This window comes from Mastacembelus armatus, chromosome 8 (genome assembly GCF_900324485.2).
Source record: "Mastacembelus armatus chromosome 8, fMasArm1.2, whole genome shotgun sequence".
In the NCBI taxonomy this organism is placed as follows: Eukaryota; Metazoa; Chordata; class Actinopteri; order Synbranchiformes; family Mastacembelidae; genus Mastacembelus; species Mastacembelus armatus.
Genome location: NC_046640.1, coordinates 3,158,854 through 3,185,681, shown reverse-complemented (window position 1 = coordinate 3,185,681; position 26,828 = coordinate 3,158,854). Strand labels below are relative to the sequence as shown.

At 40.2% G+C, this 26,828-nt stretch overlaps 2 protein-coding genes across 6 annotated transcripts in view; one reads left to right on the top strand and one right to left on the bottom strand.

The window, feature by feature from the left end:
• Nucleotides 1–358: 358 nt before the first annotated feature.
• Nucleotides 359–21,850, top strand: tspan4b (tetraspanin 4b). 2 transcript variants are annotated; one of them, XM_026324592.2, is made up of 8 exons: nt 359–635; nt 2,451–2,520; nt 2,919–3,110; nt 3,354–3,428; nt 4,158–4,253; nt 4,565–4,678; nt 19,143–19,226; nt 19,901–21,850. In XM_026324592.2, exons 2-8 carry the CDS (start codon nt 2,452–2,454, stop codon nt 19,967–19,969), a joined length of 699 nt encoding a protein of 232 aa, XP_026180377.1. In that variant the 5' UTR covers nt 359–635; nt 2,451; the 3' UTR covers nt 19,970–21,850. The 2 variants fall into 2 exon arrangements, with proteins under 2 accessions (XP_026180377.1, XP_026180378.1); XM_026324593.1 differs by having other exon boundaries at nt 4,565–4,691; nt 19,901–19,938.
• Nucleotides 15,892–26,828, bottom strand: part of bcl2l12 (BCL2 like 12) — a 27,016-nt gene continuing 16,079 nt past the window's right edge. For 2 of the 4 annotated variants that reach the window (XM_026324589.1, XM_026324587.2), the window contains 3 exons: nt 25,638–25,714; nt 25,087–25,350; nt 20,448–23,812 (listed from right to left, as the gene is read on the bottom strand). In XM_026324589.1, coding sequence (XP_026180374.1) covers nt 23,771–23,812; nt 25,087–25,350; nt 25,638–25,714 — 383 coding nt within the window. In that variant the 3' untranslated portion in view covers nt 20,448–23,770. Of the gene's footprint in view, nt 15,955–20,447; nt 23,813–25,086; nt 25,351–25,637; nt 25,715–26,828 lie in introns of those variants that run through there. The other 2 variants (XM_026324590.2, XM_026324588.2) reach the window with 2 other exon arrangements.

Here is a 26,828-nt window from a genome sequence, read left to right as displayed (position 1 = left end):
AAATTTGTTCATGTTGCAATGAAATGAATACAAAGTAGTGGCCACCTTGAAACATTTAAAATTCTAAAGCACAACAATGTGCTTTGGAAAAGTAAAGCCATCCCTTGATCAGGAAAGGAAGAGTGTGTGCTTGTGCATGCAGCTCTGTGACTATGTGCGTGTACAGCTATTTAGGAAAACATTGCAAAAGACACAGGAAAAGGGCATAAAATTTCTGGGTCCAAGAAGAAAAAAGTGGAATAAGTAAGACAGGCTAGAAGGTTTACAGGCTAGAAGAACGATGGACTAACAGGAAGAAAATGGAAAGGGGAGGAACACAAAGAGGGGCGGGCAACAACACACATCTGGAAATAATTCCAGCAGGGGAGAGCTAGATAGAAAGAGAGAGAGAGTTAACAAAAGAGAACAACACAAAGGGTAAGACCTTCCAGATGGAAAATTACGCAGGATAAAGCTCAGAATCAGGGAAGAAGACGAGTTTTGGGCAAATACCATCTAACAGTGCAGAACAACATAACGGAACAAGAAAGAAAATCCTGGCTTCGAGCAATCCAAAGGAGTTCTGAAAAGGAAAAGTTCAAATCAGGTGAAGAAGCCTGAGTGACTGATTTGGGAGAATTGAAACTAATCTTCAGGTAAAAATCAAATTGAATTGCATTTGTAACTACACTGATACACACCATAAACTCCACTTTAATGAAGTACCATGGTTAAAAGTCAGCATGTTTTAAATTATACAGATTTCATGAAAATAATCACAGTGTTGGTATTTAGTTATATAAGCTAAGCTAGGTTTTTGTTAAACAGAAAGACTGAAATTTGTCACACAATGCTTGTCCAACTTTGGCATCATGTAATCTCTTTTCAGTTAATTAGTTATATATTATAATCTATCTTTTTGTGTAGGTTATTGATATTCCTTGTTAAACATGTACACAGCAGGTTGACTTCTAGAGTTTAGTACTACATCTTACTAAAATGTTCCCATCATTTGTTATCACAGCAGCTTTTGTTTCTAGAAACTCAGTTCTGCTGCAACTTCCCATTTTGTTCTAGCATGGTTCTTTATAAACCTTGAAAAACACCGCACCTCATCACCAGGATATTTCTAGTGCGTTTCTAAGTTCTACCTATAAAAAACAGTTTTCTTTATAACAGCTGCACTGCAAACAGGAAGTCACTAGTTAAGTCTTTTTACAAGAAAAATGAGAACACGTTGTTTGGTCGAGATAGTTTTCTCAATGCATATGGCAGATAATTCATTTTGACCTTTAGTTTGAAGGAATTGTTCATTCCAAATATTCTTATGTCTATTTTCAATTCACATATAAAGCAATGAGGAAACATCTGAAATGTAAAAACAATATTCATTACAAAAATTATTAAATTATGGACAGGCTAGCATCACTCATAAAGACAGTAAAAACAGGATAGAAGCAGTTAAATTCTAGTGTAACTCAAGGAGCAGTCGGGCGTTTACCTGTAAGTCACCCATTCAAAAATGTCAATAAACTGTTTCTATAAACAAACCAGTGATGGACCAAATATGTTTCTGCTTAAGTGATTACAGTTTTCACACTTGTTCTGCCAATCTGGAAAACTTTGGTGTTGTGACACAAAAATATAATTTCCATTGTCACTAACAGTTAACCAGAACACCTCTTTGCTATACCTTGAAGCATGGTTCCCTCAGAACTGTTATGTTGGTAAAATGTGTTCTCTGAGCTCTCCTGGTAATCACAGGTTTGCTCTAGTCATGGGAAATGCCTCCAGCAGTATAATTAGGATTACTGAGAAGGGGAGGGTGCTTCCTTCCTGTCAGCAGCTTGACTTCCTGTGTGGGTCAGTAGTCGGTGTGATGAACACTCAGTCAGACATCCACTGTGAACATGCTCACGTATACACAAACACACAGATAGCAATAAGATAAACTTTAGCATGATGTGTAATTAATCAAGACATTGAAAGTCATTAAAAATATATGCATATAATTCAGATTTTATTCAGTTTATTTGTGTATCACCAAATCACAATATCTCTCTCACAATCATCTCTGGAAAAAAAGTCACTGTAAACATTTCTGCTAGCCATAGTGGCTGTAACCACTGATTCTAGTGGAAGTAGGGCACAAAATCCACCACCTACAAAGTGTTGTATGCTGTTACTGTGAAGGAAGAGTAATTTGTCATTTTGGGCTGTACAAGTAAAACTTTTTCTTGATCAGACTTCATCTTCTTTTGATTTGCTCTTTCCTCACACACACCAGTCCTCTCACCACAGAAACCCAAACAACAAAAAATACTGTACACTCATATGCCCAGTCTGTCATTTAAGCAGTAATCCACTTGGAAGTACAGTGGATAAAAAAAATAAGACTAAATCAAGTTACTTAGTGACATGAAGCATTTAAACAGTCTCTTTGCCCTTGTGTTTCCCTGTTTCTCTTGCAGGATGTCAGTGTCTCGGAGGTGTATGTGTTGTGTCAAGTATTTGATGTTTGTTTTTAACCTCATCTTCTGGGTTAGTATTTGCACTAGAAGACATCTTATCAGTTTATTCAGCTACAAAAACAATTCAATTTAGACTTTCTTTTATGGAGCCCCAAAGTGTTCAAAATAAAATGAATAAACAAGGCATTAGGATTTGAATAAATACACAAATAATTATAGACAATTTTATAATATGACCATGAAAAAAGTGCTTGTTGAAAAGAAGCATAATGAAATAATATTTCAGAATAATAAACATATATATTTTTAAAAATTATACAGTTTCATAACAATGCAATAGACATGCCAAGTCCTTATGTTGCATTGGTTTACCTATACTCTGGCATGCTAAACACACACTTTTAAGGACAATATATTTTGTCTAATATTGTATTTTGACACTGGTTTGACATTGCATTTCATGAAAAGCTTGGAGGATGTGGCTTATTTGGTGTTGGAGTATGGCTGTCCTTCACGCAGGCAGAGTTTTCCTCTCTCCCCCTGTCATTTCCCTCCCTCTCTGCTGCCAATCTGCTACTAGTCGCCGGTGGCATTACCATGGTGACTGGTTTCCTGGGCTGTCTTGGAGCCCTTAAGGAGCAGCGCTGCCTGTTGTTCATGGTGAGAGGTCTACATGAATATTACTAAATATTTTTGGGGTATTTTATTATAAGATGATCAACTGTACAGACATAGTGGCAATTGAGAAGAGTAACATGCAACAAACTATCTTAGACACAAACTACCACAGCTCATGTTCACATACTCTAATCTGAATACAATTACATCTCAGTGGGAATAATCTACATAAACCCTGATCTTGTTTATGCTCTAACGTCAATGTCCAATTACTCTTCTCTGCAGTTCTTTGTGATCCTTTTACTCTTGGTCCTGACAGAGGTGACACTCGTGTTGGTTATTCATGTCTTCCATGACAAGGTGAGCTTATCATATAGCAATTTCAGATGAATTTGCCTTAAAATATGGTTAGAGAGTTTTTGTCAATTACAGGTTTGAATGAGCACTCTCTAAATTAACTAAAAATAGACATAACTTATTCTTGTCTTATTGACTTGACTTATTCAAACATTCACAGTGTAGGTTGGCTGCTTTGCTGCCTCTTGGCCTGCACAGATGCCATCACTGAGGGAAAAATTAATTCCCAGATTGATTGAGACTATCTTGCAGGATGATGAAATAGTTGTCAACCAGCTAAAGCTCAGTAGAAGTTGAATCATGCAGCAGGGGAAAATGTGTTATGTTTATTGAAATAGGATGATATATCTGCAAATACAATAACCAAGTCCACATAGGCAGTAATGTCCATCACAACAGGGTCTATTTATTGTCTTCAGCTTTAGCTTACTTTGTCTTACCTTCAGACAGTGTGGAAGCAACAAATATCAATGCTTAGATCAAATTTTTTCTTCCGGAATGTGTTATGTTCCAAAATGCTACAAGCAGCAGACGTAGTTCTAAAATGCCAAAGGCCTGGTAAGGATATTGACAGCCTGGTCATCTTGGGAGCTGGACTTCAACCTGTTGAGATGAATGGTCCAGGTTACAGTTTAGATAGGCACCAATCCCATGTGACCCTTTAAAAGCTTATGGGGTAAGATGTATAGATAATGAATAACTGTGTATTTCTATTTTTCTGCTTTCTGCTAGATGGATACCAAAGCCCAAGGTCAGTTAAAGGAAGGTTTGAAGATTTATAAATCAGAGCCTGGACTGAAAACATCATGGGATAATGTCCAAAGAATGGTGAGCATTTGTCATAGTCATTCACCAAAAGATTAGTAGGCTATGCTTCAAACACTGCTGAAATAAGGTGCAGTTATCTACCCCTACCTCCTGTTCACTGGGGGGTTACTTCACCCCCTACCAAGCTACATGTACAGCACACCCACAGAATCTACGTGCTGGATTGATTGGACACTCAGCAGCAGTGAATATACTAGTATTACGAAAAAGTGATGTATCCCTAAGAAACTTCTTTGCAGTACTGATGTCTGGATTGTATTGGTGAGTTATGTTGAGTGGTTTTAATCTACTCTCTTAACCTCTTCTCCCAGTTCAAATGCTGTGGTGTCACTAACAAAACAGACTGGTATGACGTGCTAAATGGAACGCTGCCCTCATCCTGCTGCTCTGTTGGGACAGACCGCTGCATCGACGGATGGAGTGAGGTTGGTTTCAATTGTAAGGACGGGCTAGAGGTTATATAATTTCAGCTACCTCATCGGTGTACATGTCTAAGTACTGGGAATAAATATGATTTCAGCTAAGTCATTTTCACTGTTAGTGTCCGAAGGAAAGCAAACATAAGATATACAGTGGGTACGGAAAGTATTCAGACCCCTTTAAATTTTTCACTCTCTGTGTCATTGCAGCCATTTGCCAAAATCAAAAAAGTTCATTTTATTTCTCATTAATGTACACTCAGCACCCCATCTTGACAGAAAAAAACAGAAATGTAGACATTTTTGCAAATTTATTAAAAAAGAAAAACTGAAATATCACATGGTCATAAGTATTCAGACCCTGTGCTCAGTATTGAGTAGAGCAACCCTTTTGAGCTAGTACAGCCATGAGTCTTCTTGGGAATGATGCAACAAGTTTTTCACACCTGGATTTGGGGATCCTCTGCCATTCTTCCTTGTAGATCCTCTCCAGTTCTGTCAGGTTGGATGGTCAACGTTGGTGGACAGCCATTTTCAGGTCTCTCCAGAGATGCTCAATTGGGTTTAGGTCAGGGCTCTGGCTGGGCCAGTCAAGAACGGTCACAGAGTTGTTCTGAAGCCACTCCTTTGTTATTTTAGCTGTGTGCTTAGGGTCATTGTCCTGCTGAAAGGTGAACCTTCAGCCCAGTCTGAGGTCCTGAGCACTCTGGAAGAGGTTTTCTTCCAGGATATCTCTGTACTTGGCCACATTCATCTTTCCTTCAATTGCAACCAGTCATCCTGTCCCTGCAGCTGAAAAACACCCCCACAACATGATGCTCCCACCACCATGTTTCACTGTAGGGATTGAATTGGACAGGGGATGAGCAGTGCCTGGTTTTCTCCACACATACCGCTTAGAATTAACGCCATAAAGTTCAATCTTGGTCTCATCAGACCAGAGAATCTTATTTCTCATAGTCTGGGAGTCCTTCATGTGTTTTTTTGGCAAACTCTATGCGGGCTTTCATGTGTCTTGCACTGAGGAGAGGCTTCCGTCGGGCCACTCTGCCATAAAGCCCCGACTGGTGGAGGGCTGCAGTGATAGTTGACTTTGTGGAACTTTCTCCCATCTCCCTATGCATCTCTGGAGCTCAGCCACAGTGATCTTTGGGTTCTTCTTTACCTCTCTCACCAAGGCTCTTCTCCCACGATTGCTCAGTTTGGCTGGACGGCCAGGTCTAGGAAGAGTTCTGGTCGTACACACAACACAATTCTGTCTCTGAGCTCCTTGGGCAGTTCCTTCGACCTCATGATTCTCATTTGCTCTGACATGCACTGTGAGCTGTAAGGTCTTATATAGACAGGTGTGTGCCTTTCCTAATCAAGTCCAATCAGTTTAATTAAACACAGCAGGACTCCAATGAAGGAGCAGAACCATCTCAAGGAGGATCAGAAGAAATGGACAGCATGTGAGTTAAATATGAGTGTCACTGCAAAGGGTCTGAATACTTATGACCATGTGATATTTCAGTTTTTCTTTTTTAATAAATTTGCAAAAATGTCTACATTTCTGTTTTTTTCTGTCAAGATGGGGTGCTGAGTGTACATTAATGAGAAATAAAATGAACTTTTTTGATTTTGGCAAATGGCTGCAATGACACAAAGAGTGAAAAATTTAAAGGGATGTCTGAATATTTTCCGTACCCACTGTAGTTCAGTAATGGGGTAACATTACAGCTAACTACAAAGGTGACGTCTGTTCCCCTATCAAGATGCATTTCTGTTTTATTAACACACCATTTCTGATTTAAGCTCACTCTGAACAGCTCAGTGTCAATAAATGAATCACTATGCAATTTTTATATTTTCAGCATTGTGTACATATAATTTGTCTGGTACAGACGTCGACAACTGCTTATCCAGGTCAGCTAAAATGTCAGGTCATTAGCTAATCTACATCTGAGGTGGTGATAACATTATCGTGCACAGAGCGTAAAGCACAGAGCGTATTCAGCCTGTTGCCCGTCGTTTGTCCTGCTCTGCCATCTTGGTCTTCAGGAGAAGTTGTCAATCAATCATTTAATGTCCAGTCAGTCGCAAAAGCAACCATTTACTGGCAGAAGCGTCCATGAGCCACCCCCAAACCATCAAAACCACCACGAATGTCAATCGATCGCAAAGTCAAAGGAAATCTACTTGATACGCGAGGACAACTATCAAGAGAGCAGAATGATCGACACATAATGGCTGCTGCTACAGCAGGAGATGAGAAGTCCTGAGTGCAACAAGACATGTCGGAAAGGTTAGTTAACATTTTTGTTTCACTGTCTGACATTATTTCACTACTGTGTATTTAACTTAAAGCGTGGACTAGGGCATTATTAGATGGTAACCGCTTGTTTGTCTTTCGTCTTTATGAGCAGATTGAATAAACAACGTAACGTAGTAGCGGTTTTTGGTCAAAGATAGCGACAGTATTCACAGAAGATGGATGATTTACCAGTTTGCTATTGCTAGTTACATGTTTTAATGTATTTATTAATCTGTTAGTTGTGAAGAGATACACTGAAACTGGAGGACAAGTGCTAGTTAATGTAAGTAGCTACATTAGCTTTGTTTTTAGTTTAAAAACGCGCTGCTTTGTCTAAGTTGTAGCTCGCTAAATAACAATGGACTGTTCATAATGCACAAGTGCGTAACATAACTTGACACTGTGTACTTTGATTGTCAGTAGCACGTTTTATGCGCTGACGTTAAAGTCAGAGCATGTTAATTATGGTTTATGCCGTATCATAGCATTTCTTCCTGTGTGCCAAGACAGACACTGTTGAACTGTTACTACACAGGTAGACCACAAGTGTGTTTGGCTACTAGTCACAAATGTAATTGTCTGGGTAATAATGCCATTACCTTTTCCTAACCAGGTCACAAGACAGCTGAACATCTTCCAGACCTACCATCATGGTGAGCACCTGGGGCTGGAACATGTGTTTGAATGTGTCACAGAAGACATTCAAAATCATGTAGCATGTATCAGTGATTATGACTCCCTGTGTCTAAGAGGATTAAATCAATAAGTCTGACAGGCTGTTATTACCAATACTTTGGAAACTGCATGATTAAAAATAATGTTTTAGAAATTTAGTTAGCTATATCTAACAAAGCTGAATGAATAAGATGGGCTGCTTCACAAACAAATACATAAAATAATATACTGTATCTTAACTGCATAACTACATAATTAGAGTAATCGGCAATTGGTTAATTTAAATAGTATAAACATTCAAAATGTTTTCAGAGTGTAACATTTTTTATTTACACCAAAATGGGAAAAAACAAATACACAAGATTTTATACAATGTTCTTCATAACAACTAATTCTGACATGGCACTTGATAAAATATCTAATAGTGGATCTGTGTGACTTCATAGTACCATATTATCCCAATAGACCACTTCGCTCTCAGAGTGCAGGCCTACTTGTGGTTCCCAGAGTTCTCAAAAGCAGAATGGGAGGCAGAGCCTTTAGTTATCAAGCTCCTCTCCTGTGGAACCAGCTCTCAGACTGGGTTCAGGAGGCAGACACTCTCTGTACTTTTAAGGCTAGACTTAAAACCTTCCTCTTTGACAAAGCATATAGTTAGGGCTGGCTTCAGGCAACCCTGAACCATCCCTTAGTTAGTTATGCTGCTATAGGCCTAGACTGCCCGAGGACCATCGGTGCACTGAGCTCCCTTACCCTAACCCCCCTCTTCTCTTCCACCTCATGTATATTCCACCATTGAATGTTACTAACCTTATGCTCTCTCTCTACCCTAGTTTGTGCTCTCTCCCTCCCTCTCTCTCTCTCTCTCTCTCTCTCTGTACCTTCTGCAGGTGTCCCTGGTCCTGGAGCTGTTTATCGCTTATGTGCAGTTACTGGCCCCACCAACTTGCAGTGTCTATTTGTTGTTTATTGTTGCTGTTCTTTTCTCTCTGCTCTATCCACTCACCCCAACCGGTCGAGGCAGATGGCCGCCCAAACTGAGCCCGGTTCTGCTGGAGGTTTTTTTTTTCTTCCGTTAAAGGGAGTTTTTTCCTCTCCACTGTCGCCAAGTGCTTGCTCATAAGGGAATTGTTGGGTTTTTAGTTTTAGTTTTTGTAAAGTGCCTTGAGATGATTTGTATTGTGATTTGGCGCTATACAAATAAAATTGAATTGAATTGAATTGAATTGAATTGAACTTCTGAATGATGTTACAGGCCTACAAGAAGACTTGTAAGCTGGTCCTGGGGATTCACCAAGGATTCCAGTGGGCATTTCTGCCTATGTGGTTCTGCACATACAGTCGGGGTTTGCTGATACACAAGGCAGCTTTTGCCCTACAAGATTAAGAAAACATGTTGTAGGTGTTTACAGTGACTACTATTTTTAGACTATTTCCTTGTTTTTTTTTTAATAACTTTTTATTTACATTATTTAGATCTGTTAAAGTTTTGTATTTTCAATTTACAGTTCTGGCATGTTTGCTCAAGTAATGGGTTGTTTTTGCACTTTCCTTTTGCCCCTCTGAATATGACAATATTGACGTGTAATACCTCCAAAGTAATAAATGTTGCTATTTTTTAACAATAAATGCCTAATATTTATTCTTCTTTTCCTTTCGGCTGCTCCCTTCAGGTATCGCCACCGCGAATCATCTGCCTCCATTTAACCCTATCCTCTGTATCCTCCTCACCCACACCAACTATCCTCATATCCTCCTTCACTACATCCAAGAACCTCCTCTTTGGTCTTCCTCTAGGCCTCCTTCCTGGCAGCTCTTACCTCAGCATCCTTTTACCAATGTATTCACTGTCCCTCCTCTGAACATGTCCAAACCATCTCAATCTGGCTTCCCTGGCTTTTTCTCCAAAACATCTAACATGAGCTGTCCCTCTGATGTCCTCATTCCTGATCCTATCCATCCTCGTCACTCCCTGAGAGAACCTCAACATCTTCAGCTCTGCTACCTCCAGCTCTGCCTCCTGTCTTTTTCTCAGTGCCACTGTCTCTAAACCAGACAACATTGCTGGTCTCACCACCGTCTTGTCCACCTTTCCTTTCATTCTTGCTGACACTCTTTTGTCACACATCACACCTGACACTTTCCTCCACCTGTTCCAACCTGCTTGCACACGTCTCTTCACTTTTTTTCACACTCTCCATTGCTCTGGACTGTTGACCCTAGGTACTTCTACTCCTCCACCTTCTTCACCTCTACTCCCTGTAACCTCACCGTTCTACTTGAGTCCCTCTCATTTACACACATGTACTCTGCTTTACTGCAGCTAACCTTCATTCCTCTCCTTTCCAGAGCAAACCTCCACCTCTCTAGATTTTCCTCCACCTGCTCCCTGCTCTCACTACAGATGACAATGTCATCTGCAAACATCATGGTCCACGGAGATTCCTGTCTAACCTCATCTGTCAGCCTGTCCATCACCACAGCAAACAAGAAGGGGCTCAAAGCCGATCCTTGGTGCAGTCCCACCTCCACCTTGAACTCCTCTGTCACCCCTACAGCACACCTCACCACTGTCTTACAGCTCTCATACATGTCCTGCACCACTCAAACATACTTCTCTGCCACTCCATACTTCCTCATACAAACCACAGCTCCTCTTTCGGCGCCCTGTCATACGCTTTTTCCAAATCTACAAACACAATGCAGCTCCAACTGCCTTTCCACTCTTCATCCTCTTCAGCGTCTTCCTCACTTCATCCCTACTGATCTTTGCTACTTCCTGCTCCACAACACTCACCTCTTCTACTCTGTGCTCTCTAACATTTTCCTCATTCATCAACTCTTCAAAGTATTCCTTCCATCTTTCCATCACACTTGTGGCACCTGTCAACACATTTCCATCCCTGTCCTTAACCCTCTGGGGTCGACACACGCGCCGGCGCGTTTTGACGCATCTTTTCCTGATAAGGCCGAAACAAACTTAAATTACTCCGTCAATTCTGATCGTACAGATAAAAGAAGTATATCATTCAAATCTGTAAAGGGTCTACTTTTAGTGGTATACCATCATAATAACAACAAAACGTTGTGCTTTTTTTAAATAAAGAAAGCCGACAGGGTGCGCTCTTGGACTTTTCTGTCTCTGCCATTTCTCTTCACAGACGCGTAAATAAAACAACCACAATCTCAGCGAATACTTGCCTCATAAAAATAAGAATTATATGGCTAGAAAGCTTGAAATGTTTTCTTTTAAGTGAAACAATTCAAGTCAAAAACAAGTCATCACTTTTTATTTAATCCGTATGAACGTAAGGAGAAGTCCGTTTTTTCCTGTCTCACCTCATTACAGGTAATGCGGTCCCGCCTTGTACACTGTCCACTGTTCACATGTAAATAATCTCAGATGAACCAGGTAAATATGTGCACACCCCTGAGAAATGACACAAAATATCAAACTTCATCATAGAATATACTCACTTTTTCTGCGCGTTTGGATGATGGCGCATTACGCCATTCTTGTATTCCACACAGAAACAAATAGTTTAGCTTGTCCTCAGAGTAAAAACACTGATTTTAACTCAAATGAGGATCGTTTGGCTCCTCATTGTTTTGTATTGTGCTGCACTAATCCGTCCCATCTACATTGACTGAAAGGCTCATTATGCGCGCCTTTGTCTGGTCGTTCAGTGCGTCTTTTGTGTTCTCAGGTAAATCACATGACTATTCATCCTCAGACACACCCTCTTGCATATGGCCTTTCTGGACAAAAAGTGTCTTAGAAAATTTAAATCAGTGTATTGTTTACTGTGAATGTGTGAACAAGATGACATTCACAGCACTCTGAAGTAAACACTTTAGCCTACAACATGCAGGTCTCCAAAGTCTTGTGAACCAATGTTCAGTTTGTGTTTTATGGTCTTATTTCAGTGAGTAAAAAAGTGTTTATGCATGGTTAGTGCAAAACTAAAATAGTTTTTCACTAACCATGCATAAACACTTTTTTCTCAAAAACACAATCATGTATAAACTTGCCGCTCACATATTATTGTAGCCAATTTTGTGCTGATTACAGTGTTATCAGACTTTAGACATTAAAATGTTTAAAAGACACTGAAAAAAGCACAAATGTCTGGACATGTCAAAATTTGTCCAGGTCCCCAAAACCCCCTCAGACCCCAGAGGGTTAATCACCCTAACCTGCTGCACATCCTTCCTATCTCTGTCTCTCTGCCTCGCCAACCTGTACAAATCCACTTCTCCCTCCTTAGTGTCCAACCTATCATACAAATCCTCATACACCCTTTGTTTGGCATTTGCCACCTCTACCTTCACTTTACGCTGCATCTCCCTTTACTCTTGTCGCTTCTCTTCTGTCCTCTCAGTGTCCCACTTCTTCTTAGCTAACCTTTTCCTCTTAACACACTCCTGAACTTCCTCATTCCACCACCAAGTCTCCTTATCTGCTTTCCTCTTTCCAGATGACACACCAAGTACCCTCCTACCTGTCTCCCTGATCACTTTAGCTGTACCTGTCCATTCATCTGGAAGAACCTCCTGACCTCCCAGAGCCTGGTTCAGATCCTCCCTGAAAACACTCTTCCTTTTTCAACTTCCACCACTTGGTCCTCTGCTCTGCCCTTGTCCTCTTCATCTTCCTCACCACCAGAGTCATCCTACACACCACCATCCTATGCTGTCTGGCTACACTCCCCAACCACTACTTTTCAGTCACTGATCTTTTTCAGGTTGGAACGTCTGCACAAGATGTAATCAGCTTGTGTGCTCCTGCCTCCACTCTTATGTCACCTTATGCTTCTTCTGGAAAAATGTGTTCAATACAGCCTTTTCCATACTGTATTATATTAAAATGATAGTAAAATCATCAAATTATTTGAATCATAGCATTGGTGGTGACTGTTATTGTTATAGTAATTTTAGCAGTGACATAATTGTTTCCTATTATTGATATTATTTTAAATTAATAATATAAAAATTATAATGATTAGTTATTATGATGTAGGTGGTGCAATGGTGAAGGAGAGGTGTAGGACCCAAGTGTAGGAGACAGCAACTCTATATTATGCCTGGATCGACCAGGCTCAGGCAAACACACAAAAACGAAACGCCGCTTAGGTGAGGACAGACAGGCAACAAAAATCCATCCCATAACATTAGTGATGATGGTTTTAATAATGATAATAATTATATAATGATGAGGACAATAATAACAATTATTATAATAGTTGTCATTATTATTATTTTTATATTAGGATATTGTCATTATCGCGGTCTTGGATGCACCTACTGCCTTGTAAAGAGTGTTTTATTGTGTTAGTGTTTCTACATTAGTTCCTGTATTATTTTTAATTGGTTTCTTTTTCCCTGTTTCCTGTGCCCTCGTTCCACACGTGTCTTACCTAATTGTTTCCACCTGGGTCTTGTTATCTCATCCCTTTTCTGTATATGTACTCCTTGTGTTCCTTTGTCTAGTTGCCAGTTTGTCTGTTACCGTTGTGTGCAGCTAACCAGCGTATTTCCTAGTGTTCCGTTCAGTGTTTTCCGTGTATTGATCTGCAGCACGTGTTTGACCTGCCAACTGTCTTACCTGTTTTTGGATGCCTCTGCCTGCCTCTACTCCACATTGCCCATGATTGATGCTCTGCTTATTTCTACCTTAATTCCGCTGTGCGCATTTGGGTCCTGCTACACACCAAACCTGACAGTATAAACAGGCCAACATGAACCCAGCAGACAGAGTCACAAGGACGCCGGAGGAAAGACTCACCTTGGGTCTCCTTAGCGAACTTGTAACCATGATTGAGGATTCCCATGATTATCAGGAGATAATCAGCTTCTGTGTTGCATTGGATCGAGTATTCTTCCCTCCTCCACACTGTTTCAATAAAGACAGCAGCACGAATGACCTCCTTCGTCTCCAATATGCGTTCTATCTTTATGCAGTGTGAGGCCACCGGATTCCCATTGTGATTGCCAAACTCGCAGCCCAGATTAAGCCAGCTTCCTCGTCTTCCAACTGTTCCAGCCGGCATCTACTGCGTCCCAGCGGTGTCTCCAGTGTTCCAGTCGGGGTCTCCATCTAGGTGGTCGGCATTTCCTGTTTCCTATTATTGATATTATATTGATATCGGCATCACCGGTTTCCTGGCCTGTGCCTCCTGCGCTCCAGCCGGCATCTCCTGTGTCCTAGCCAGCATTTCCAGTGACTCAGTCGGCGTCTCCCGTGTTCCATCCCGCGTCTCATGTGCTTCAGCCGGCATTCCAGTGTCCGTGCCAGAGATTCCAGTGTCCACGCCAGAGACTCCAGCCTGTCTGTCAGAGTCTCCAGCCAGCCTACCGGAATCACCAGTACCTCAGCACGAACCTCCAAATCCTCAGCCTGAGTCTCCAGTCCCTCAGCCTTGACGCAGGCGATGACATCGCCATAAGAGGCCATCTTTGTCTCTTGTTCTTCTATCTCTCTGTGTTTGTGGCCTGCCCCAGCCCCGCCTGAGTCCCAAGTCCCCAGACCTCAGTGTGCCGGCTCGGCCATCACCGCTCAGGTTTCATTTCAGGTTCCCGAACTTCAGCGTGTCGACCAAGGCATCACTGCTGAGGCTTTGCTCCAGTTTCCTCAAATCTCAGTGGGCTTATAAGGACATCACCATTGAGGCTATGTTCCTGTTTCCAGAACCTTAGTGCTTCAATGAGGACGTCACCGCTGAGGTTGTGCTGCTGCTTCCCGGACCTCAGCTCACCGTCGAGATAGTCACCGCTTGGGCTGTGTTCCTGTTCCCTGGACAATGAGGGCATCTCCACCTCTGCTCCCTGGGTCCCAGAGTACTGTAAGGTGGCTTTCTCCCAGGGATTCCTCCTCCAGGTGCTGCCAACACCAACGCTTCTCCAGAGCCTGGACTTCGCTCCAGTGGGTCAGCTGGATCTCCCGATGCCACTATTACTCCGGACTTTGAACTTTATACCAGTGGTATGGCTGGTACTGTCGACAAGCTTCCTCAAGACCGGAGCTTCACCCTGGTGTGTCGGCCGGGCAGGTCAACACCACTACCCCAGTTCCATTGTTTCCTTCCAGTGGGTCAGTTGGGTCTGCCGACACCAATGCTCCGCTTGATCCTGCTGACACCACTGCAGTTCCTGTCGTGAGTAGTCCCAGTGGGTTGGCTGGTCCTGCTGACACCACTGCCATCTATGTTCCAGCACTCCCCAGTGGGTCAGCTGGTCCTGCTGATGCCACTACATACCCGGGTCCAGGTTTTCTCAATGGGTTGGCTGGTCCTGCCCACACCATGGTATCTTTGGTTCCTGATCCTGGTCCTAGTGGGTCGGCCGATCCTGCTGAGGACACTGCACCACCTGTTCCTGAGTTTCGTCCCAGTGGGTCTGCCGGAGCTGCCGACGCCACCACATCTGGATTTGGATCTCTGCTTGCTTGAGGAGCCGTCCTCCGGAACGGCCTCAGACTTCTGCTCTCCAGTGGGGCCATAATCCAAAACAGCCCCAGCTCCTTGTGCATCTGAAGGGTTGTTCTCCGGTGCTGCCCCATGTTCCGGATTGCCTAAGTGGTCATTCTCCTGAGATTTGCCACGATTCTGTTCACCTGAGAGGTCAGCCTCCTGAGCAGCCCTGGACTCCTAGTCACCCCAGGGAACGTTCCATGGAAGGCTCCTGGTTCCCTGTCCGCCAGAGAGGTCGTCCACCCAAATTACCTTGGGTTCCTCGCCTCTGGAGCTGTACTCCTGAGTCGCCCCAGCTCCTGAATTATCATCAGGACAGACCTCCAGAGACTTTGTCCTGCCCTGCCCACCCGCACTCTCATGTTTTGGACACTTTTTTTCTTTTGGCCATCTGGAAGCCGGCCTTTATGGGGGGGGGGGTACTGTTGTGATGCGTGATCCTGGTCTTGGACTCATCTACTGCTGTGTAGTGCTTTATTGTGTTAGTGTTTCTCTGTTAGATCCTGTATTATTTTGTAGTTGGTTTCTTTTTCTCTGTTTCCTGTGCCCTTGTTCCACACGTGTGTCTTACCTAATTGTTTCCACCTGGGTCTTGTTATCTTATCCCTTGTCTGTACATATACTCCTCATGTTCTTTTGTCTGTTACCGTTGAGTGCAGCTAACCAGTGTATTTCTTAGTGTTCCGTATAGTGTTTTCCGTGTATTGATCTGCAGCACGTGTTTGTATGCATCCAAAAACTGTCTTACCTGTTTTTGGATGCCTCTGCCTGCCTCTACTCCACATTGGCCATGATTGATGCTCTTACCTCCGTTGTGTGCATTTGGGTCCTGCTACACACCAAACCTGACAGATATAACAATATAATAGAACATTATTTTAAATACCATGACATATTAGAATGTTAATCAATGAGGATTATTATAGTCTTGTGACTATTGAGATTGACCTAATGCACTTCTTCCCACTCCCTTTTCAAGCAAATTTTATATATATATATATATATATATATATACGTTTTTTATCTGTGTAATATTCAGAGATATTTATGTACATATGTATATTACTTATATGCTGTATACATATCTATACTTGTATTTAGCATTTTCCACTGTTAATATTGTACACGTTTCTTCATAAGTTGGAAATGTATGTAGACATAGGCGCAGCTCTTCTTTCTGTGCACATGAATTTCACATTTACCCTCGCAAGTGGGATACCAGCAGCTACAAGTTGGCTATTCAGTAAAAGACAATACGAAGGAAGTGTTTCCCACAGGTCTTAAATCCACTTTAGGGCTGGACAATATGAAAAAAATCACAATAATTTTTTTCATATCAGTCAATAGTGATATATATCACAATATAAATCAAAGCACTATTTCAAGCCAAGGTGCTTGTTAAAGGACGTAAAAATATAAGGTTGATTTTTGTTTAAATATTCTTTATTTTCTTTTAAAATAAGAACATGGCAAACACATGTACATTATACAACTATGTTTCAAAGCTAATGAAAACCTGAATTCAGTATCTCAAAAAATTTGAATATTGTGAAAAAGTTCAATATTGGAGACACAGTGTCACACTCTAATCAGCTTATTAACTCAAAACACCTACAAAGGTTTCCTGGGCCTTTAAATGGTCTCTGTGTGGATCAGTAGGCCACACGATCATGGGGAAGACTGCTGACTTGACAGTTGTCCAGAAGATGATCATTGACACCCTCCACAAGGAGGATAAGACACATAAGGTCATTGCTAAAGAAGCTGGCTGTTCAGAGTGCTGTATACAAACACATTAATGGAAAGTTGACTGGAAGGAAAAATGTGGTAGAAAAAGGTGCACAAGCAACAAGGATAACTGCAGCCTTGAGAGGATTGTGAAACGAAGCCCATTCAACAATTTGTGGAAGATTCACAAGGAGTGGACTGCAGCTGGAGTTAGTGCTTCAAGAGCCACCACGCACAGACGTATCCAGGACATGGGCTACAACTGTCTCATTCCTTGTGTCAAGCCACTCTTGAACCAGAGGCATCTTACCTGGACTAAGGACAAAAAGGACTGGACTGTTGCTCAGCAGTCCAAAGTCCTCTTTTCAGATGAAAGTAAACTTTGCATTTCACTTGAATTTCAAGGTCCCAGAGTCTGGAGGAAAGGCACAGAGGCCAAATTGCTTGAGGTCCAGTATAAAGTTTCCATAGTGCTGGTTTGGGAAGCCATGTCATCTGCTGGTGTTGGTCCACTGTGTTTTATCAGGTCCAAGGTCAGCGCAGCTCTCTAGCAGGAAGTTTTAGAACACTTCATGCTGACCAGCTTTGGAGCTGTTAAGCATGATAGATGGAGATGCTGATTTCATTTTCCATTCATTTACCTAGTTTAAGGGCCATGATATCCCTGTGCTTGACTGGTGGCAAACTTGCCTGACCTAAACTCCATAGAGAGTCTGTGGGGTATTGTGAAGAGGAAGATGCGAGACATCAGACCCAACAACGCAGAAGAGCTGAAGGCTCAGAGCAACATGGGCTTCTATAACACCTCAGCAGTGCCACAGACTGATCACCTCCATGCGCCGCTGCATTGCTGCAATAATTCATGCAAAAGGATTCCTGACCAAGTATTGAGTGTTGTATGTTCATACTTTTCAGTAGTCCAACATTTCTGTGTTAATCATTTTTTTATTGCTCTTAAGGAGTATTCTAAATTTCTGAGATACTGAATTTTGGGTTTTCATTAACTGTAAGTTATAATAATCAAAATTTAAAGTAAATTCTTGAAATATATCAGTCTGTGTGTAATGAATCCATATATGAGTTACAGTTTTACACAACTGAATTACTGAAATAAATCAAGTTTTTGATGATATTCTAATTTATTGAGATGCACCTGTAGTTATATAGAATAAACTAAAATCTTTATTCCAAACAGTCAAAAGCCTTAAATGTTACAGGAGAACACACTAAATTTGGTTAACTCCAAATAAATAAAACAAAATCCTAATTATTAAATCTTGAATCTACAACTAAATAATGAAGCTTTAATATTTTACAGGAGAACAGAAACAAAATTGTTTGGTCACTTGCAAATAAATAAACTGTTGTTGTAGAGCAAGTGTCACACTTGTGTTAAGTGTTAAGACAACCAACATTTGTTTGGGCCTGGGACTGTAAGGTCTTGCATTTTATGTGCTCTAGAGGATGGCACTGCTTTCGGTGGTAAAAAAGGTTAGCACTATTACATGTTTTAGTTGTCAAATCTATGTTATTGCAGTACATGCTACCCTGCTTCTTGTTGGACTTTACCTGAAATATCTCCACACTACTGAAGACCTCAGTCTCCTCTCAACGATACACATCTTTTGAACTCTGGGCTGTGTCACTTTGGGTGTTTACATCATTAATGCTGACACTCGACATTTTCTGTTCTGTGCTGGCTTGCACAGTGGCAGTAGACCAAAAATTAGCACACCCTGCTACTCCACCCTCTGTGCTGTATGTCAACCTAATTGATGTACTCTTGACTCTCTTTAACTGCTTAACTATTGTTCATGTCTTAAATGTGTATTAAAATATAAAATGAAAGGACAAGGAGCAACTAAGACAGAGACAATGAGCACTCTGGATTCATTAGTACCTTGCAAATGTGTGAATTTGTTCATGGAGACACTGTAGTTACTGCACTGTTGCAAACCCAGTTTTTAAAAACTGAGTGAGTGAATCTACACTTAGCAGCCACAGCTATTCACAGCTTTATATTTATTGCTTGTGTTTGATGCAGGGATTTAACACACTTGTGTAGATGTGAATGATCAACCTGTGTAGATCAGAGATGCATGAACCCTACAAACTGCCACGTTCTTACAGCTGTTTGACATTCACCAACATGAAACAGAGGATTTTAATGAGCCTTATACATCCAGAACTTTGATTATTGAGAAGAACAAATGAGCTTTCAGCATGAACTATATGCATCTGTTTCAATATGTTTGAGCTTTCTAGCTTAGTGCCTCCCATCACACTCTGTCTCTGCCCTTTGCAGCCCTGTTATCAGAAAGCCAGGCAGTGGTTGCTAGATAACATCTCCTCAGTCCTGGTGTTTGGAGCCTGCATTGGTGTTGTACAGGTAGGTATAATATTATTGTATAACTTATTTAATATCACCTTTCTATACATTTATATTGTCAGTTGAAAACTTTGTACCCTTGCCCTTAGTGATTGTTTCCTTATATCTTGAGCTCATAAAACCTCAAACCCAGCAAACTGTGATAAAAACACATAAAGCTTTACACACAAGGTTTTTACAGAAAAGTGGACATTTTGCTGTTTGGAATCTGTTAAACAGAAGAGTTATGTTTTGCACATCTTAAATGTGAATGTATTTTGTATATATGAATGTATGTGAGGCTTCATGTAATTAATAAGGCAATCTGCTACCTAATGTTTTCAGGTAATGCTTAGAGTTGTAATGGAGGTGTCCCCCTCACTTTTCAAAGTGTTTTTGTAGCCCTTCCTTTTACAGTTCATTAAATAAAAGCCATTACACAGTGCCTTCGGACTGTCCAAATACCACAATCTAGCTGTGAGAACCCCTATACCCTCACTTCTGAAACCAAAGCTTGACTGACTGTATTTATGTACGATAAACCTACTTTCCTCTTGCACAAAGCATGAGGCATTATGTTTAACATTTAACTTAAATCCTCAAAATTGAGGAATAAGATTCTACATACTTATTAATATGTTTTAGGTTATATATATTATTTTCTTTTACCTGTATCCCACCTTTTCTCTTGTCAGATTTTGGCTCTGGTGTTCTCCATGCTGATGTACTGTCAAATTCTATATGCTGAGAAACACTTGGACTGACAGCAGACCAGCTGTTTTTTGACCCTGTGATATTACATACTCCTGGGGATTTCAACACACTGCACCTCCAACTTCATCCAATTTTTTAAAGCTCCATTGCCATGGGGTCAGATATAAAATGAATGCCTGAGACACTGGGTTATACTTTCTCCAAGACTCATAAAAACCAACACCAAATAAAACCATGAGTGGGCACAGTGGACATTGGTGGTACAGATGAAATCTGTGGTAACAGGTTGCAGAAGTGGAGCTAACGAAAATGGTGAGCACTGCTGTTTTCCTTTGTACCATCCATATAAATTTAATGTCATGGACCTCATTATAGGGTAACATTGTACAATTAATAGCAGATCAGTAAGAATTCAATGCATAACTAAAATAATAATAATAAACAAAAACGGTGATCGCCGGTCTGGTGGACCTGCTGCATTTTGGGGTTTTTAATTCAACACAATCAAACAATTTTATGTTAAAATGCTCAACAGATGTTTACTTTATTCCAATTACAAGCAATATAAACAGTATATATAAAGACACCTCTGTTCTAGTCACTCATTCTGTTTCTTGAGTTGCTTATTTTGCTAATCCCTTAAGTATTGCTGTAATTTCACAGGAAGAAAAATGTAGCTTGACTTATAATTTTAGTATGTGGCTGTCAATTATCCAGCATGGCAGGTAGAGGAAATCGGGCACCTAACTTTATAACATACTGGTTCACTCAAGAATTAAAATGGAAGGGGGCTGGATGTGTTTGATAAGTAGCCCAGTCCAAGAAATACAACAAAACAAAACAGATCACTTAGTATGTGGTATGTATCGCTTAGTTCAGTTTAGTTTAACTTGGGGATAGTGTTCTTAATTTTTCTGTTGTCCTTTATTGTTATTTACTTCATGTTGTTATCCCCATATTTTAATAGAGCATATACTGCATATAACACTTGCTCAAAGTCTTAAGATGCCAACAACAAGAAAAGAAACAACCCACTTTCTTGACATCCAATCAAAATGTCAAATGAGAATCTGTGGATGTGCAATGGTAATTACTCAACAAGGAATATAGTCACAGCAGGATAAAACTTACTTCTGCAAGAGCCATATTGTGCCAGTGGCATGGCATGCTTGACATGTTACTTCTCTGTGGTAAGCACAGGCCATGCAATGCATGCTTTATGTGATTCAAGTAAGAGATGTGTCAGCTTCTTTGTAAGATGAGCAGCTAAATCTCCAATTAATGATGTTCCATTCTCTAGTTTAGCACAGTCATCTAAAAACAGTCACACTGAAAGCAACATGAAGGCTACTCATTATTATGGGCAAAAAAAATCTTTTCTTGTCCTTTTCAATACTGTCCTCAATGGTAAACTTTCCTAGGCCGTTTTCTTTTGGCATTAAATCTGACAGATATACATAGATTGGATGTATCCAATGAATAAACTAAGGTAGCACTTATTGAACTCTGACAGAAAATTTTCTAAACACTCCTAAACTACCAAAATGAAATTCTCAATACATTGGAGATAGGCATGCAACTGGATAAATTATGTGAGCAATCAGTTCAAGCTGATGTTCCGGGATAAAGTTTGTATATGAAAATAGAGTTCCCAGGATGGAGTCTGGCTGCTTCACCAAATAAATGTCTGGCCCTAAATCACCACCACCTAATTCATGAGGAGTATCTTTAGACAAAAGACCTTTTTGGCAGATGTTTAGCATATAAAAAGAAAAACACATACACATATTTTCAAGACATTGTACTTGTAACTGAAATACAATAAAACCTTATGTCGTAGAACTCAATGTTACATGGCTATTGTATGTACAACACCTTTGTAATAAATAACATGAGAAAATACACAATAAAATGTTTGTATAGACACTCAATTCCTGACTGTACAGCTTCATGTCAGTGTTAAACGGCTTAAAAACTCATAGTCAAGAGTTCAGTTAATTTATCATGGAAGGAGTATTCAATACAACACTTGGCCTTGCCATTGTTCTGAGACACTAGAAAAGGTATCAGTTTACATGAACAACCATGTATTTCTATAAAAATGTAGCATAAATTCATTAAAAGCAGAAGTGTTCAGATTGAGTTTAGATGATTTGCAGTTGTTTCTGCGTTTCCACAAAGTTGATTTGGCCCCAACTGTTGTTCTCACTTCTGTTCTTATGTCCCACCCCAGGCCCATTCATTCTTAGAGGTTATTTTGTCCTATGTGCTGTAAATAAACAGCCATTGCATTGATGAGATGACATGCAAAGTGAAACTGTAAAAAAATAAATAAATAAAAATACAGGTAATATGTTTAAATACCAAACTTCACAGTCTCCCATTTACACTTAGTGGAATGTAGCTTTGCAGAGAGTTTCAGTGTTATCCGGGGTAAGATTATTATCTAATAATCAGCATTGCTTATCAGCCATCGGCTGAACTGGATTTTGAAAATCAGCATTGGCCATAGAAAAACAAGTCAGTGTGTATGTGCAAGGCTTGCTTATTAAATCTGGTTGTACGACGAGCGTAAAGCCCACCCCATTGCTGATAAACGGCTGTGACTGGCCTGGCTCATTTGAGGCCGGAGGAAAAAAACTCCCTAGGGCAGGGGGTCCAGACTCACATTCTTTCGCTAAGAAAGCAGTGGATCTGGCTGGCCAGGATACTTTTTTCCACGACTGCAAAATCATCTACTGTTTACTCCAGTATCTCCAATATATTTTAACCCATCTATTCAATTTCTGTTTCATTTTCCTTCTGTTCTCTGCCTTTGTAAATAGCTAAATAAATATTTAAATCATATGTGGATAGCAATGTAATGGAAAATTTATTTTATTCTTATTTTATTTATATTATTCACAGATATTATTTTTACTTAACTATATAAGTAGAGATTGCTGTCATGAACATGTTCCTGTTCTTAACATGTACGTGTACTTAGCATGAGGAATGTGGTTGAAGACACAGAGTTATGCTTTATAAAATGTGTTGAAGTGCTTAACCAAGTAACCTTATAAGGAGAAGATGTATGTACCGTGGAGAAAGTTTTAATATCTGTTTTGTTGTAGCTTAGTGTCTGTTTCTCTGTACTGCTCCTTTTTCTTGCAAGAGAAATAAAATACGAAGACAACTTTGTCTATTTCTCCTCATTGCTCAGACAAAGGTTTTGCCTCAACAGCATCATTATTGTTTCTTTCGCACAATAAACTTGTCACTGACTCAGAGAACTTCTATTCAGATTAAAGACTTTATATTATTAATCGCTAATCAACTGGTCACTCGCCAAAGATCTTGGTGCCCTGGACTTAATAAAACTGCTTATGATAATGCAATGTAATGTAATAATGCAAAACGTTATTTTCACAACAAAGGTGTGGACCATTTAAAAATGTAATTGTTCAGATACATTTTGTATCTATCTCCCTAAACAGAGTATAAGAATAACATGCCTGTTTGAAAGGCCTAATTCTAAATCCAAGTGTAAACCACGCACTTGCAAAATTCAAACCAAGATTGCAACTTCTTATCACTCTCAGATTGATATCTATTAATTAAATAATCTACATTAGTCACTAACAACAATTAGTTTCTTCTTCTTGCCATGAAAAAACTGTAACCTTGGCTGCTAACAGACTGTCTGAAATTAATAAGGCTTCTAGAAACTGCTCTTATTGCAGTCAAAATAAAGCTCTGTGGAGATATGTGTCCCTGAGGAATAGCAAACGCCAGCAAACATTCCATCCATCTCTTCACTTTGATTGCATGTTGGTTAGATGGAATAAACAGATACCTGGAGCTTTGACAACTCAGTCGTACTCGGCAGGGTCCTCAAAATCTGCCACATTCTCCTGAAAATGAAACAAACAGATAAGAAGTATCACCAGAGAAAATAAAAGGTCTGAATATAAATTTTGCCCATCTGAGGCACAAATGACCAAGCTTGTTGAGCATGGAATGTAAAAATGTGTAGAAATTGATCCCAGGATGGCTTAACCCCTGCTTCATAGACTAACGGGGGGCGAAGCTGTGCTTCAAGGGAGACTTTTGAAGGCCCACTGCCGTAACAGTGATAGAAGCCAAAATAGGTGATCAGCTATTGCTTATTAGTTTAGCCCAGCTAACGACAGCTCCTGAGCTTTGGAACTGCAGTAAAAAGATGAGATCAACTGACAGAAAAGTGAAATCAAAGCCATTATATGCTGGTAAAAAAAAAAAGCAAACAAATGTAATTACTGTATTTTCCAGACTATAAGTTGCATAGAAATATTAGTTGCTTTTAGCAAGAACAGGCTTGTTGAGCAGAAAAAAAACATACAGAAGTCGCTAGTCACATTAGTGACATTTCTAATTACACTAATTATAGTCTAAACTAGCCTATGAAGAATGTAGGCAACAAGCAGAAGTGTGAAATTCATTCATCTGTGGCGGGTAACATTAAAAAACTGTGCCAATGTCAGGGAGGGTGGAGGGTGGGAGATGAAGGGGCGTGTCTCCTCTCTCGAGTTGTCTGAATGCTGACACTTACTCCAAACAAAGTACCTTCTTACCTTATTCCAAACAAAGTTTACCTAAGAAGGGACTTTATTACCTGCAGTTTGAAGTCCGCACTATAGCTCTTTCTTTTCGGTAACATTTTTATTGTGTTAGGTGTTATAGTTTTCCTTTAACATAAACGTTTTTACTTTTTCGGCGGTACAGTATTCAGTTTTAGCAAGAGTGTCATCGAACGCTAGTGACTATTCAAAATAATGACAGTACACTAACACATATAAGTCGTTTCACTATACAAGTCGCAGGACAAGCCAGAGCAATAAAAAAAAAAAGTACAACTTATAGTCCGGAAAACACAGTAATTAGTAAATGAAACTATTGTTTCTGTTAATGGTATAATTCTAACCTGTAATTATTGCCATGGGAATGCACATTTTGCAGTATTTTTACAACTTCATGGTGCAGACAATCTGCCCAGTCCACCCCTAACTCCCTCAGTGTTTCTAGTTGGCCTACATTTATTCAAGCTGAGGCAATTCTTTGACTTTTGGTCATTATTTGATACTGGTATACATAAGAGATGTGTCTTTAATAGAATAATGGAAGTTAAAAACATTTTCAACTAACTCACCCATCCTCCATGGCTCTTGACCCAGGGGACAAAAGTCTCCATGTAGCATTCTGCATAGCCTTGCATGCGCTGAGCTCCTGTGGCCGTCACTATCCGTCGTGATACCTCCATGGTGACAGCCATGCGTCGCAGTGTTGGACTAGCCATCGGTTGTAGAGCTGGGACATTAGATACCTGACTGCTGCTAAAAGTATCCAGAAGCTTGGCAAATGATGCATAAGAAAGACGTGCCAGATTGGACCGCAGGAAGGGGTCTGACTGGATCTGTACAAAGATGTGCATTTATATATCTTCTAGATAAAGCCAGTTCATTCAGATAAACATATGTGAAGAAAAATTACAATGCATCTTAAATTATATGTTCACGTCTTTGTGTCTTGTCTTTCTACTTAATTTTCTGGCATACAGATTGTATAAAACATACAATGTCATTTCAAGTTATCTTTTTACAGAATTTGTAGGTGAAAAATCTACTGTAACAAGTCTCCTCTCAAGATAACAGATAACTGACAAATGAAGCTTTACACACCTTATGATAAACTACTGCCTACCTTAGTGTTGATAGAATCTCCCTCCAAAGACAGCACCTGAACAAGCTGCTCTACCACTGATTCTTTATCACACACTGCTAAAAGAAATAAGCAACAATGGTACAGTCAATGAGTCAATGGTTTTAGTTCTTCAGTAGGCTAAAGACCAGGTGTCACAAAACCTATTAGCCTGTTTGTGGAAACAACATACAGACACAGTGCCAGATAATTATCATCTGTTAAACCAGGTTTCATGTATCTAATCAAAAATCTAATAATCTTGTAATACAACACCGTAAAATGGTAAAAACTATGTACAGTGTTGTCATCTGTAGTGAGAGCAGGGAGCAGGTGGAGGAAAATCTAGATCTTAATCTTAATCTTAATAAACTGTTTGTATTTAGGCAGTTCAGGGGGAAAGATTCCTTTTGTTAAAGTCTCCTAGGACAATAACCAAGGCATCCGGGTTTGTCTGTATCACAGAGTATCCCGTCAGCTAGCCTGTGCTTCAGCAGCAGGGTCAGCTCGTCTATATTGTTGCAAAGTGAACGCAAAGTGAGGAATATCCCGGGGAGCTTGGTGCGTAATCTGTGCTGGCAGAAACACACTAGCACACTTGAGCGTTTCCCTGTTCTGCACAGCCTCACTTTGTTATGTGCCTCCTTCATCAAAATAGCCAGTAAAGTCGTAGCAGAAGTCAGAAAACTCGTAAATAAGTCCATAGGGGTAGTAGCTTTGATGTTCATGAGCTCTTCCCTGGAATAGGAGTCACCAGAACTGTGGCAAAAAACTAAGTAAAAACAAAAAACAAGGGAAAGTAGAGCACACTGAAATACCTTGTGTTGATTTTTGCTCTTGCGCTATTTCTTTTCAGCTCGAGTTTTATCATGCTAGTCACTAGGTTGTGATCACTTCCTATGTCTGCCGCAACCCTGTGTGCCCATGGCTCTGGGGTGAATTGTATTGTCTTTCCCCCCTTGGCATTCATGTCTCCCATGATGAGAATGTCATGACTGTGTAGATTCTACATCTACTTGGAGCTGCTGGTAGAACTGATATTTTTCCTCTTTGTCATTTGTAGGAGCATAACATTGAATGATTGTTGTATTAAGTTGCTTTCCTTTAAGTCCATTGGCTTCCATTCTAACAAGCTTTTCACTATTCCTTTCTTTAGAATGATGGATACACCTTCATAATGTAAGTTGTGCTCTC

What these genes read in the sequence shown, in the direction of transcription:
- tspan4b (XM_026324592.2), top strand. Translation starts at nt 2,452, where the DNA reads ATGTCAGTGTCTCGGAGGTGTATGTGTTGTGTCAAGTATTTGATGTTT. An exon ending in AGCGCTGCCTGTTGTTCATG is followed by an intron (nt 3,111 to 3,353) that starts GTGAGAGGTCTA and finishes TCTTCTCTGCAG; the next exon opens with TTCTTTGTGATCCTTTTACT. An exon ending in TTCATGTCTTCCATGACAAG is followed by an intron (nt 3,429 to 4,157) that starts GTGAGCTTATCA and finishes GCTTTCTGCTAG; the next exon opens with ATGGATACCAAAGCCCAAGG.